The sequence below is a fragment of the Limanda limanda genome, chromosome 21, assembly GCF_963576545.1.
Source record: "Limanda limanda chromosome 21, fLimLim1.1, whole genome shotgun sequence".
Classification (NCBI taxonomy): Eukaryota; Metazoa; Chordata; class Actinopteri; order Pleuronectiformes; family Pleuronectidae; genus Limanda; species Limanda limanda.
Window position 1 is genome coordinate 16,052,589 of NC_083656.1, and position 15,123 is coordinate 16,067,711.

General features: G+C 38.7%; 1 protein-coding gene across 1 annotated transcript in view; it reads left to right on the forward strand.

The window, feature by feature from the left end:
• Positions 1 to 8,693: 8,693 nt before the first annotated feature.
• The window catches only part of pemt (phosphatidylethanolamine N-methyltransferase), a 60,041-nt gene continuing 53,611 nt past the window's right edge, over positions 8,694 to 15,123 (forward strand). The window contains exons 1-2 of the mRNA XM_061095003.1: positions 8,694 to 8,821; positions 11,882 to 11,989. Coding sequence (XP_060950986.1) covers positions 8,720 to 8,821; positions 11,882 to 11,989 — 210 coding nt within the window. The 5' untranslated portion in view covers positions 8,694 to 8,719. The remainder of the gene's footprint in view (positions 8,822 to 11,881; positions 11,990 to 15,123) is intronic.

Sequence of the window (15,123 nt, forward strand, 5' to 3'; positions counted from 1 at the left end):
TATATATACAGTCTAGGGTGACAGCGTAGAAAAAGATTATGAAGAGGAAATCTCTTCTCCTCTCACATTTTCTCAATGGGAGAATGAAATCAATCAATCAAGTAACTAAATCAATCAATCAATCAAATTTTTGTATAGCACATATTCACAGTTGTCTCATAGGGCTTAACAAGGTGCGATATCATCTGTCCTCAACAAAAACTAGGAGAAAAACGACGAAAAATAATGAAACTTTCAAGAAGGCCACATGTGAGGGATCCCTTTCCCAGGATTGAACTAAGGTCTGCAACAGTCACCTCATCTCACTTCTCAGTGTCTTCTATTGTACCAGATTGACCAATAAGTGTCTTTAGTGAGGCTCTTGCTGAGCACCCACAAGCTCATCGAGTCTGACTGGAAGAACGAAACAGCAATTGTCTCAGAGAAAAAAACAGAACTGATAACACAAAACTTGGAGGAAAGATGTGGTATAAGATCTTAATCAGAGGCCAGATCCAGGACTATCTTAACAACTCTCGTGGATTTTTCTGTAAATAATTAATTCACACAATGTAAGAACTGCTCTCTGCTCACATTGTAAAAAACGCTGTGCTTTTGAAGGCACAGCGGTTTTACCAGCGACATCAGGAGGACCACCTTCAAATTCTCTGGATCCAGAGTTTTTCTGACCCACACCAAATTTCACCCACTTCTACGTATCAGTACCTGAAAGGGGATTTTTTTCCAACCAGATCTATGAATTATTACAGGGGGAAAAAATTATGAAAATGAAAAAAATAACCCCCTGACCTGGATCTTCCCCAATCCACATCCTTCCATTAAGTTTCCTGATAAACCATTCAGTAGTTTTTGCCTAATCCTGATAACAAATACCAAACTGCTGTTAAAAACACGCTTGCACAAACACACAGACCAACAGAAGCATTGAAACACATGCCAAAGGCCTGTAAAATAAATAAATATTTGACCATCCTCTGCAGGCAGGATTCAGGCTACATATATCGTCCCCACCGCCCGATCAGCAAGAAGCATCATCAATCCGAAAATACCCTCCAGATGATTAACCAGATCAGGATCTATCCCGCATCCTTTTATCTTTTTTAGCTCTCGCAATTTGATGAAATCCTTTTCAATATCCACACTTCCAGCACCCCAGAGTAACACAGCGTTCACAGAGAGCTGAGGCAATGACCGTGATGTATTTCTCCCCGTTATGAGTTCATGCAGCATCAGTATTGTACAGTAGTTATTTAAAAAAACTACATTGTGTTGCTTAAACATGAATATAGATAAGTCTTAATGTCTTGCAACTGAATAAGAGTCCACTGTTATACAATCACTGTGATTCATTCCTTCATAAGAGCAGCAACACACTGAGCAGAAGGTTTGTAGTGTAATGGCTGTGTTTGATGTTTAATTGCTGTAAAGGAAAATAAAGAAAAGAAAGGAACTAATGAGTAATAATTTCTTTCTTTCTGCTTGTATGAGACACACGTCAGCCAGGCTGCAAAGCTTATGACACAACCTTGAAGCCTGGTCATGTAACTGCGATGTAACCCCCTCAATGCTGAAGTGCAAATCCAGGTTGAGGGCGGTGGGAGAAAAAGCAGCGAACATATAATCAAAATATCACACGTTGATATGCAGAATATGATCATTGATTTAGAGTTTTTCTGGCCACCTGGTCCAGTATTAACCTTCCTCTCTGTTCTGATAAGGTTTGCATATTATCCTGCAGGGAATATCTTTCTCTTTAACTGCTAACAACACTTGTTCCACAAGTTAGTGTTCAAAAGACGTATCAGAGCTTTTTGATACAGCTGCTGGAAATAGGAATAATCCGATTCATTGTTAGTAGTAAATACTTACATTTTTAAAGGAATATAAATACGCCGTAGCATTTACAATTTTCTATGTGACAAAGAAAAATAACTAACAGTACCTTTCCTTCAAATCTATCTTTCCTTCAAATCTATGATGTACATTCTTTTGCCACTATAACTATAAAGAATATGCATGTCATGATGATTTATGTAAACACAAAAGGGCAGAGACATTAGGGTGTAATACGGAGAAATTGGATAAAAAACAGAAAGATTAATCAAAATCATTCATTAATCTGTTTGACCTTTATTTACCCGCTGCTTATAAATGAACAGTGGCTGGGTAGGCTGATGTACGCATGTGTGGACTGTGGAGCTGGACCATTCTGTTTCTCCTTTTAATTACAGTCTTTAAATGTCTCATACGCTGTATTTTACTGTTGCTGTATTATTGAGCTGAATATCCATTATTGTATTTTTATGCAAAGAATGTAAAGTATCTGCTGTTCATACTTTTTATTGCTCATCGCTTTTTACTTTTTCTTATCACTGCTCATATTTTTATTAACTTTATAACTATGTATATAGTTATATAACTATACTTATATGTATATTTAAAAACAAATAATAATTGCCATTGCAAAACATGTTTGACTTCCATGATATATTTACTGTATCATACTACTTTGAAAAGTTGATTCGTTAATGTAGTAATCATTTTAATATTCCATTATGGTATTTGTATGCTTATTATTATTATTATTATTAGGATAATTATATACACTAGGCCATTTCAATGATGTACAATAACTGTTCACATTTATTACTCATGATTATCTACATTTCTTAAAACTGTTTACTGTGTAAAGTTCTATAACTATTTTTCTATATCAAAATTATTGCTGCTGTAATGTATGACGGCCGACTCAAATGTAGTTATCATTCTTCTTGGGTTGACTGTTAGACAAACCAAAACACCATTACTGGCCATAATGTTTGCACTGTTTGAATATATGACGATAAAATGATTCATGTTGTTTTTATAATTCTTTAGCACCATTTTCTGCCACATGTAAAAGAAAGGAATTGTGTTTAAAATTCATCAAACGCTGTTGGAATAATAAAGAAGTACTTTCAGCCTCCACTGCATCACTGCAGCAGGAGGTTGCAACTTAAATCTAATAAAGCTTTCTATGTTTAGATTGCTTGCCTTTATGGGAAAGAGGAAGAGTGGGCGGCATGTGCCACTACCTCCTGTACCAAAACAACAAACATCATGAGCCCGACATATTTAACCCAATGACGCCCTTCCTCCAAGATCACAAGAAATTCTGGAAACTTATCAGCGCACTTACTGGCTAATATTACGTCGGCAGATGTAACAGTAAGTGTCAGTATGTACGGAGCAATGTGTTCTTGGCCAACAATTGGTTTGAATTATCTCTTGTGTGTAAGAAATAATTAAAGTGATTACACATGGTTGTTACAAATGCGTAGATGAGACGTGCAGTACCAGTGATGAGGATCATCTCCATTGTTTCCCTTGATAAATTTACTGTGTTTATCAGCTTCCTGTGCTGCATTATCACTACAGAGATCTATTACACTGATGGTCTGACACTGCAGTGGACTGGCTGGCAGGGAGCAGCTCAGCAGGAGGAAATTCATAATGTCCTCAGCAATAGAAACTGGAAATAAATAGTGATCAGCTCATAACAGGCTTCAGATGGAAGGATGGATGGATAAACACAGAGCAGGGTGAATGGATAGGTGGATGTAACATAAGTAGCTGGGTAAATGGGTGGATTACGTGGGAAAAGATGGTTGATGCTAAATATGGCACAGAAAATAAAAGAATGGAAGGGAAGACCTTTGTCTCGAAGCCAATTTGAAATGTATGAAAAGCATTGAAGGGACGATGTGTATATATATATATATTTGTATATAGAGTTTTTTGCCACTCTCTCTCTCTCTCAAAAGTGTGAGCCAAAGAACAGGATCAGAATACACATTCTCAAAGATGGTTTCTGTCATTAATGCTAGTTATTATAGCACCGATGCTTGTGTTAATTGTTCCAAGTATAGAAATACATTTCAATCAATTTTGGTTTAAATTATTTATTTGATATTATAAAAACTCCCCGATGGCTAGTGTGCAGACTCCATCTCCAAATTACATGCTTACCACAAAAAGGCAGCATTCGTATTTGAGATATTTTGCCTCCATTTCTTTTGGTGGGAGGAAGTGCAGACATGTCATCTATCTTTATATACAATGTGAGCGGCACCAGAAGAAAAGCTTGCCCTAGTCACAGGTTCATAAAAAAATCCAAACGTTTTTACCGTTCTCGGCACAGGCAGGATTAAGCATTTAGTTTAACACTGGCTATGCTTTGTAAGAGTGTATCATGTGCTAGTGTCATCAATAATGGTTACTTCAGGCGTAGCCAAAGAGGTAGAGTTTTAATTTTGTATATTTGATCCAATGAAAACCAAAATGAAGAGTAACTCAAAATATGATATTATGACGAAAAGAGTTTATATCTCCACTCTACATATTATGTACATTGAGCAAGTCAGCTTCAGCGCAGTGAGTTGATGTATAAAGGGATTATTTGCAACTTTTTGCCGTTACTGCACAGCCAATAGTATCATCAATAGCTTTTTAATTAGGAATTTGGCAGGAATTTTGCAGATTCAGCATCAAACCTTATTCTTTGAGTCACCAAGAGCTGTCTCCGCTGGTGAAAAACATGTTTTACCTCTGTTCCCTTCACTCTCAGAGTCAGCGTAGTGCCCAGTCTGCCCTGAAGAAGTAACATTGTCTCCTGGGAAGAAACCATATTCAGCAGCAGAGACATCCAACTCACAACACCTTTGATCCGAGGCAGTGGAAGAAGCTCTAAACACCACATTGACATTGGCTTCCAGTAAGGCTGATTTCTGTTTGAAATAAGAAACAATGTAATTGGCTGTCAAGTGTTCAGAGTTTGTTTAACCTATCTGTGAGAACAGAGTCTCTGTTTGTTTAGGAATAACATCGGGCATGTTTATCACTAGTCTTAGATGACTCAGTGCTTTCACCGAGGGACAGAGGGATCGTGGGAAGGCAAACGTAGGGCCTTCCGCTGGTTGTTGTTTTGGTGTTTGGCCTGCTCTCGTCTTCTTTGCTGGCGTCCGATGGCAAACAAGAGAGGAGGCTGGAGGACATGATGTCGACGAGCTGCTGTTTTGATAGAAAGTGTTTACCTGCACCATGCGCGGTGTGAGTGCGCACATGCATGCCTGTCTGACTGTGTTTAATGCGTAATCTGTACGTAATTTGTGTTTTACTACACTCTTGAGGACCGGCTGGTCTAATAAGAACAAAAATAGTTGGGTCACATGCTCACTGTGGTCAGTTTAGAACCCACAAAAAAATGGAAAACATTGGAGAAGAATCTGTGACATCGCTCAAAGGTCACTGAGCATTTGTGGTTACCTCTCACTATCATGTTTGTTGGGCACCGAGGTTAGAAAAGCCAAATTTGTGCAGCAAGGAGGAGCTTTGGTGGAATTGTTTTATAATTTGCTGCACTGAGCTTTTATCAAACCAGTACCACAGTAAGGATCAAAAATAGCTGGTGCTGGACGCCTTGGGATTAGTGAATACTTGCAGGGTTACATTGGTGGTGGAGAGAATGTTAACAGAGCAGCAGCAGCTCCAGGGCCTTATTTACAACAGTTGCATAACGGCACAAAACCGGTTCTGGAATTTAAGTACACGACTTGGTGTGCAAAAGTTGGAATCTATAAGAAAACTAATTTGACGGGAGAATGTGCACAACTGTTGCCATTTGTAAAATAGCATATATAACTTTGAAAAATGAACCCCTTGTTTAAATTGCTGTATTGGTGTTTCTGTTTATTGTGTCACAGACATTCAAGTACATTTCGATGTTGTTGATCTGCAGTTAATTGTGAAATGACAATGAACGAGTCTCGTCCCACTCATATGGGTCATTCAGGTATTATGTTAAAGTCTCTTGTACTACACTGTCTGGGATGGAAACAAAGTGTTGCTCTTCCTGCTGCCAGGATGAATCAGTTTGAGGATAAGCCTGCTGGAGTAATGACTGAATTCGGCCCCCCCCTCATAGTTAGCCCACTGTTTTCAAACTCCTCACCAGCCATCGATTAAACACAGTAACAGCCTCTGACAGCAGCTGGTCACTTTCTATCCAGCTTCAACAATAAACTTCCAAAGCAGCCCATGAGTGTAATCAATGAAAGTCTATTATCACATGTGGATTTAATGGAAAATAAAAAAAGTTCAAAACAGATTTCTCTTTCCTCTTGTTTCATCCACATTTATGTTGTTTCATAATAGTCTGTATGTGTGTGTGTGTGTGAATGACAACATAATACACACGGTCTACCTGTTGAATCCATGGAAAAGCAAACATATTCATCCGTGTGAATGATTACATGTATGTGGAGGAGGTTTGTGTGTGGAGCAGACTGAGCAGATAAATGACTCTCCATGTGAGACTTTCTATTATGTGCGCCTGTGTCTTTATGCAAGCACCTGTCAAATGTGTTGTGCATGATTACATGTAGACATACAGGAGTGACTTCACCTGTATAAAAAACATGGGACAGAAACTGTGAACAGCACTGGCTATACAAAAACATGGGACTCTACTTCCTCCCACGATCCAGAAATGAAGCCAAAACATCTCGGATACGAACGCTGACATATATGGACCCAGAGTAGCAAGGTCCTGCCGATACTTCTGCCCGACAAATCGTGACTCACTACCGGCTGTCAATCATGATGTTTCACCCAGTTATTATATAATCAATTAAAACATTCCAGACAAATGAGCACTTGACCTAACATCCATGTGATAAGACCTATATATATTGTAGAAAAATGTATTTGACATGTACTTTGACTTGATTGGTCCATGTCCCTTTAAATAACATGGAGGAGGCAGGATTTATAAACCTACACTGTAGCAGTGATCAAGACTTTTGAACATGTTTTGTAAAAGTGTGACAATAAACCTGTCTAAATAGGTGTTAGGGTTAAGGGTTAGGCTACTCACTACTTAGTTAGTTAAAGAGCCGGATATTCCCCTGGGGAGTTGGTGGAGACCAAAACTGAGCTGCTTAGCCTCTGTGATGCAATCAGTCTTTAAATGCAGCCTCTGAATTGAGACACAGCTAGATGACAGTATGAAAGGAGTTTAGAGGGCCTTAGACAATTATTGAAAAACACAAAACAACTTGTTTTCAAATTGTTGTTGTCTAAGGCCCTCTATAGCTGCGTCTCAATTAATAAAACAACTTGTTGTCAGGTTTGCAATATTTTGTTCTGTTTGGATGTGTGCTTGCAGCTGACATAACAGGTGTTTAGCTGCAGCAGTGAGAAGTGAGGGAAGACGGAGGAGAGAGTCCCAATTCCAGCCATAATCTTCTCCTGCTGGCTGGATGGCATGTTCGTTTTTCATTTCACATGATGAAGTTCTCGGCTCTGACAGCATGCGGGCTAATGAGTGGACAGTATGCTCGGTCAGGGATCTGTGAGGCTTTCAGAGCTCCATCTATTCCTCCCTCCACATGGGGTGTGTTGTACTTAACCGATCGACTCTAAACAAACAGCGGGCGGTGGAAGAGAGGAGAGGAAAAAGAAAGAAGACAAACGAGAAGAAACAAGATGGGAAATTATAATACATTATAGAATATAGAATTCATTATGTATACATACATAATTAAATGTAATATAGGAGGTTAGAGGAAGAGGACATGATAGGGTATGAGTGAGAGGAAATTATTAAGATGAAGAGGTAAACAGGAGAGAGAGTAAGGGGTGGAACGGAGAAAGGAAAAACTAAAGAATCTTAATGACAGAGGTGAAAATAAATACAGTAGAATACAAAAAGAGGCAGGAAGAATAAAAACAACAACACAGGAAGAGCGAGGCAAGAGAAGCAAAAGGGAGATTAGAGAGTGGAGGAGGGAGGAGGGAAAAGGAGGGAACGGAACAAAGATGCAAGGAGGTGGAGAGAAAAAGAAGAAGGAAGGAAGCAGAGAAGAGTGGGGAGATGAAAATGGAGGGAGGAAAAAGAGGGATGCGGAGGAAGGATGAGGGAAAAGAAGTGATGAACAGAAGGTGGATAAAGAGTGAAGGAAAGAGGGGGAGGAATGGCGAAAAGAATAGAAAGAAAGTGTGCAAGAAGAAAAACAGGTAGTAGGAGTAAAAGAAGGCCAATTTGGGGTGGGAGATTATAAAAGGAGGATACAGAAAGGAGAAAAAAGGGGTGAGGAAATAAGCCCAGTGATAGGAAGGAAAAAAGATAAGGAGAGAAACTTTAAGCTTGGATGTAGAAAAGGCTGGGAAAGGGAGAGTTTAGATCTTCTCTCTTTATGCCTTTAATGATTAGAGTATGAGATATTTTTTAAATACAAGAAATACCAATAATTTCAAACTTCAATAATATATACCAATAGGCAATGCTTTTATGTTTTAATGATATAATCTATATTATATTGACATGTGTAGATTGTATTGTACTGTACAAATGCCATTCGTGTAAAGGGGTCATGCAGTTCTGTTTTCAGCCCCCCCCCCCCAAAAAAAATAAAGCTTTGAAGTTATAAGTGAATAATAAAAAGAAGTGTGAGATATCTGACAACGGGCTCGATCCAGTGCGAGTGAACTGTGAACTACACTTCCCAGCATGCATTGAGCGGAGTTAAAGTGACAGTGGACATGTGTGTCTCGCCGCGGTCACTGCGTGTACTTTAGAAATTGAGAACTTCGCCCTCGCTGTTGCGCAATAATCGTGTCGTCGTCGTCCCCCCCCCCCCCCCCGAGGACATATATAGAGGCTGTGGTCAGGTCGGTGCGGATGAGCGACCTGCGGAGCCGGAAGGAGACCGAACCCGCCGGAGCACGGAGCCCTGCGCCGCTGGACTGCTGCGGAGGACTGGACAACGTGGACTACTCCAAGGTAAACAACTGTTTAAAAACAAACAACAAACACGAGGCTGTTAGTGTCCTCAGAGGCTGCAGGTCCAGGTTCGGGTCCGGGTCCAGGTCCATATCAGACCGAGATTAGCTCCTCTCCTCCTCCACCACCACCAACGAGCTCCTCTTCCGGAACTCAGCCGGTGCAGGCTCCATGTTCTCCACAATAAAAGCACTATTTGTTGATCCTGCAAACTCAAAGCACACATATATCATATTTATTTGGATACAATACAACGCAGCTTCACGTAAGAACAGTACAGATGTTACTTTTTTTAAATTTAAATTATTTTTAATGTCTTAATGAAAAAGATGAATGTATTATCGAATAAAATGTTCTCAATGTTTTCTAAAATAAAAGCACAATAAACTAATTCTGATAATCCAAAGCACATACCAGGATACTATACAATGCAACACTTTATATATATATATATATATATATATATATATATGTTTCTTTTATTATTGAATACCAAAATTATACCATACAACTTATTGTTATATAGCTAAATATATTGTCTTTATTTTCTAATGACTTGTCTGATCTAACCTGCACAGAGATATGCTTTAAACAGATAACACATCAACATAAAACATATATGATAACTTCACATTTTTAAACCCATTTTATTTGTGAACTTATTCCCTGAATGTATATACAAGGCTAAAGTTATTTGTTGATTAATCATTTATGTCTTTAAAACATGCGAGAGATGTTATATTCTCACAGAGCTCAATGTGACATCTTCAGATGTGCAACCAATTGTCCAGAATTCAAATGTAGTCAATTAACTGTCATATATGACAAAGAATAGCAAATATTTGAAACAGCTGACAGTTCTTTGGTGTACATTTTTTTACTGATTGATATGACAATTGACAAATCAATTAAATGACAAGTATTTGAGTGTTTTACTCATTCATTTAAAGGAAACTTAAAGCATCCGTTAATGTCATGTCATTTTTTATTGACCACAAAAAAACAACTAATAAACTAACAAATCTAAATATCCCTTAGCATTTGTGGCTGATCAGTGTATATTGTGTTGTAAATGTTTTTATTCTAACATGCAGGAGGCATGAAACAGTTTTGACATTGTCCACTTGTCTCATGAACACCATATCTCACTTTGACGGAATTTCGTCACTTCTGGGACAAATGTCCACTGGATTCAAGGATGAACTGATTAGAGTTCAAGAGAAGGTCAAAGGTCAATGTGATATCACAAAACATGTGTTTTGACATAAGTCAGTTCAATTACAACACAATTTGGCACCAATATCTAATGGAATAAAATGAAAAAGTGATGGCATTTTGTATCCAAAAAAGGTCACAGGTCAGCTTCACTGTGACATGATAATGTTCTACACAACCACGTCCCTTACTATTATTTAACGCCGTAACTCAGGAAAGGTCCAGCTCAAGATGAGAGCCCTTAAACTCAAGTGGCCTGCGTCTCTGAAAAAAACACCATCACAAAAAAACCAGAGGCAGTTCAGGTGGTGGCCTGTAACTGACATACACATACACAATTAAATAATTTGCCTTTTAGCTTTTTTGTTGTTGTACATGTTGTGTATTACTAGCCACTACAGTACCTGTATACACTGACCGTCCCCTGCAATCAAAACACAGATGGATGTAAGTTTTGAACCATAAAGTTCAATGTGGTTAAGTCGTCAGGGGACCTCCCTATCTCCAGATAAACTCTATCATCATTTTGTGCAGTGAAGCAGTAAAAACCTGCTCTGGAGTTATCATGGTACTGGTTATGCTGAAATCATTTCTTTGCCACCAGTACGATAAAGCTAATAACCGTTGATTATCTATCACCACCTTAAGTTGTTTTAAAGAGAAAGAGAGAAAATAGCTAATTACTACAAGTGAATGGAAGAGCTGTCTGAATTAATACATGAAGTCAAGAGTTAATGCAACCATTACATATTCATTTTAGCCCTGTAACTGTTATATAATTAGTTTTTTGTCTGTAAAGGAAAACGTACACTTCCTTAAAATAAACGCAGTGTTGTATTTCAGTGGTGCTGCAAAAAGCTATGTTTTTCACAGTAAAACAAGCTTATTTATCAACTAATGAAGTCCTGGTCAGAGCTCTTTATAATTACAAGTTAAACTTTTTAATTTGAAAAAAATAATCCAAACCCAAGTGAAAAACTCTCTGGCCACATTTATGCTCTTTTAGGACACATAAGAAGCCCTCCAAGTTTGCTATAGCACTACCCACATGTCAACATGTCTGTTTGATCAAACACGTTAAATAAAGAGTATCAGTTACTAAAGAAACAACCATCCATTTTTACAAAACATCATATTCTGCTGTTTCCACTTGTTTTTCTATCAGACTTAACGGAAACTTAAACCCTAACCCTTAAAAAATAAAATAGGGCCTTCCGCTTTTTATGCAATTGGCCAAGTCAAACTAAAAAATGACTTGAAGGCTGTTTTTCCCTTCTGGCCTCCACACTTTATAACACCCAATGCAAACTGAGGGCCTCTGTGTGAGAGACACTTAGTTACTCTTCATCTCTGGCGTCAGTGGGTATAACTAAAAAACCACGAAGAGTGAGATAAGGGAAATCAGTATGTGCTGCTCCACCTTAAGTGATCGGCCACAGCTTTTATGCTACTGGCTGATCTGCATGGTACAAGAATATATTCTTGCGTCATTCCTGTCACCACGCTCAGAAAGACTGTCTGAGAGCGTGGTATGGGTGGTGATGCAGTAGTAAATTAAATAGTAATAAGACTGTCCTGAAAACTGTATAAGCATCCTCAAGAATCGTCAGCTAAATGAAATGTAATGTACTGAAAAGAACCAAAATATACAGATGCTCCTACTTGGTCTCTTGAATTACAGTGTGGGAATAAATTAGCATATTTGATACCTTATTATTGAAGATGTTATAACAGGCCATACTAACAGTATGTAATCATCTGTCTTTTGAATGAAACAAAGCTTTTGGGAGAATTTTTGTCATTTTCATTCTGCTCACAACCATTCCTCATGCTCATTTCTCTCAGATGGACTTCACGCTGATGGAAGAACTCTTTAAGTACGTTGCCTTTCGGGACTCCAGCTTCTGTATCGCCATAATTGCCATCATATTCAACCCTCTCTTCTGGAATGTGGTAAGAACCCCAGTGGATAATAGTGTAGCTCTAAAAACAATTATGTAATGCCTCACATATAGTTGATCTTCCGTAACTTTGTCTGGAGATATAAGGTTGAAGAATTTAAGAAAAAGTACAGCTAATTGGACTTTAGTTGCTTACAAACATAAATTAATTGCAGCTTAAAGGCAGTTAATTACATTTTGACTGAATTTCTCTTATCTTGTGTGAGCTTGTTGATAATGCAGACTGTGACTATGCAGTATTTTTAAATCCAATATAAAACCTTCTCTGATATCCCTAAACAAAAGCAGCACTCCTGCTATTGTTATGGTATGAGTAAACACCAGGAACCTATCATTATGAATTGATCACCAAATATTTTTTGAAGAAAGCGTTACATCATAAATCCTTAGCAGCTTTCCCCCTGGCTTTCCAGCATAAGCACAAATTTGAGACTCTGCCGGAGGCCAGTAAGGGATCAAGATTTTTGTTCAGCTTGGACACTTTCATGTGAATGGGGGGAAGGTTGAAACTGTGAACTTCCACTTGAATTATTTCATTAAGCTGCTTTCAGACATTAATTCTGGAAAATATCTGGACAATGGGGTCAAGGCTTGGACCGAAGTTTTTCCTTTCACACATGAAAAACGCAGCGGGAGATTCTCAAAAAGTGTGTACAGATGACGGGTGGCGCAGCATGCAGGAGGCAGGACGTAACATTAATTCCACTGCGGAAATCATGTGGTTTTGTTTACAGCACATTAACACTGGCTTTAGCACTTATCACCAAAAGCTCTTTAATTCCATATCTCCAAGATCTTTATCTCTGTCTTCAACATGTATGGCATCACATTCAGATATTTGCAATCTCACATACAGCTCCTGTACTCAAGCAGGAGTACACTGCATGTCTGAAAGCAGCTTCGCTCATCCTGAAGCCCTATTCTATTGTGGCAATATAGCTTAGACACTGATTATTGGTATGTTTTTGTCAAATCAAGGCAAACTGCCTCGACAGTGTCTCCGAGCCTGATAAAAGAGCCCCTCTGCAGTGATTTAATCCCAGACTAGATGACAATGTGATTTTCATGATTTAATCTGCAACATTTTTAAATGTCTATCATCATCAGGGGTTCAAGATCGATGACTCAAGTTTCTGGTCAAATGTCTGTCACATGTGATGGCCAACAAATGGGATTTTGAGAAGAAATATAACTCACTTTGTTCCCAGAAGCCTGGTTTGAGGAACATCTCTGATGACATTTAGATGAAAGGAAGTGGTAAAGTACGTCATTCAACGCCGGTCACGCTGTTGCCTTGTTTCCTGGGCATCAGTGTGCTGCACGTGCTGGTCCAGTACCGTACCCCTGATAGCACTGAAGGTTTAGCATACACACTAAGTAATAATCACTCCCCTTCTCGTCTTTATTTGGTCTTCATGAGCGGCTGAAAAAACACACTGCTTGCCAGTTAGCTAGTTAGCCAATGCCTATTTTTCACTTGTAATGCTTCAGGATTATTCATTGCCATTTGCTGCATAACGTGAATAAACTTCAATGCATTTCCTCATCCATGAACATGATTTGCATCTGACTCAAGTCAGACAGATTTCATTAAAAATGGTGTTGAAAATTTTCCGATGAACCCACGCTGCCTCACGGCTTCATCAAACTAGGTATTTTTGTTAGTGATTTAGATGAGGGACCCCTAGTGGCAGAGGTTACATATTGATGGATTGAAGAAAACTTGCATTAAATATATATTTTCATTCTGCAGCTGTTAAAAAAACAAAACAAGCTACAAACACAAAACAGATGTATTATCAACAGTGAACAGCTTCTCTTTTACATAACCATGATTTATTGTAGTTCCAAAAAATGACATTTGTGCAGCATAAATAATTCAGCAGGGGAAGTGTTGTGGGTATTTCTTCCCTTTTTTATTAGTTAAGACCAAACTTTGTATCAGTCAGTAAGAAAGATATGAAAGACAGTGCATTCATTTAAACATTTTCATCCACACATCCTCCAGGCTGCCTGCTCATATCTTTTTGGATGAGGTCGCATCTTGCATTTCTACATCACTGATTAATATCTGGAGCTGCCAAATCGCTTTCCACCTACACTCTCCTCTTCCCTGATCTAATCCAAGACTGGTGGGTGAAACGGGGAGCTTTTTTTTCTTGATAAGTTGCAGGCTGCACTGTGAGGGTCACTCTGACCTGTTGGTACAAAATGAGCCGACTAATAGTTTGAGGTTAATCAAGTTAATATTGATGCAAACTCTAGATACATTAGGGTTCAAGAGGGTGCCATGTAACAGGCCCTCCACATATCAGAGATAGCTGTCTAAGCTCAACATTGGAAGCATATATGCAAATGGTAACAGAGCCTTCAGTCTGTGCTCTACCTAAATTTTTTCCATATTTGTGCACAACATTTGTAATTGTACAACTATTGATGATACAGACAAGGGGGGGAGGGTCGGTCAGTGTAGCCAATAGTTTGAGTAAGATGACCATAAGACTCAACACTGCAGAATAAATTAAACTTCCATTTTTAGTCACTTTGTTGTGGCCTCATTTGCATATCAGGCAACCTCACATCATGTCCTGACCTCAACGATGGGAAGGATGACCTTCTAATAAGAGGTGTCAGCAAATTGGAGGCAGGTACCAAGAGATGCTGTGAATGTCTGAATGTTTTCTGGGGAGACTGGCTTGTGATAAAGATTGTTAAAGAGTGTGTGCTTGCAGTTGGTTTAACCTGTCAAAAAACAACAACATCTCAGCTGGTAACATTGAGAAGGCTTTTGAACAAATCTCCAAGACTGCACAATGTGGTTTTATTGAACATACAAAGGCTCTGACGTCAGTGACCGGGTCAAGGGAAAGTCTCTCCCATTTAATACCCAATTCACTGTGTGTGCTTATACGCTCAAGTATCAGAAAAAAAGACTCCTCACCTGCATTTGTACTGAACACGTCAGTGTCAAACAGAGAGACAGCAAGGCCTGTTCCTTGAAATCGTGAGTGTGTGTGTGTGTGTGTGTAAACCCAGATCAGAATCTTCATACCCTTTTCTTTTTTTCACAACTGACATGAGCATGACATACACACACAACCAAACTGTATATATAGATGGGTGACA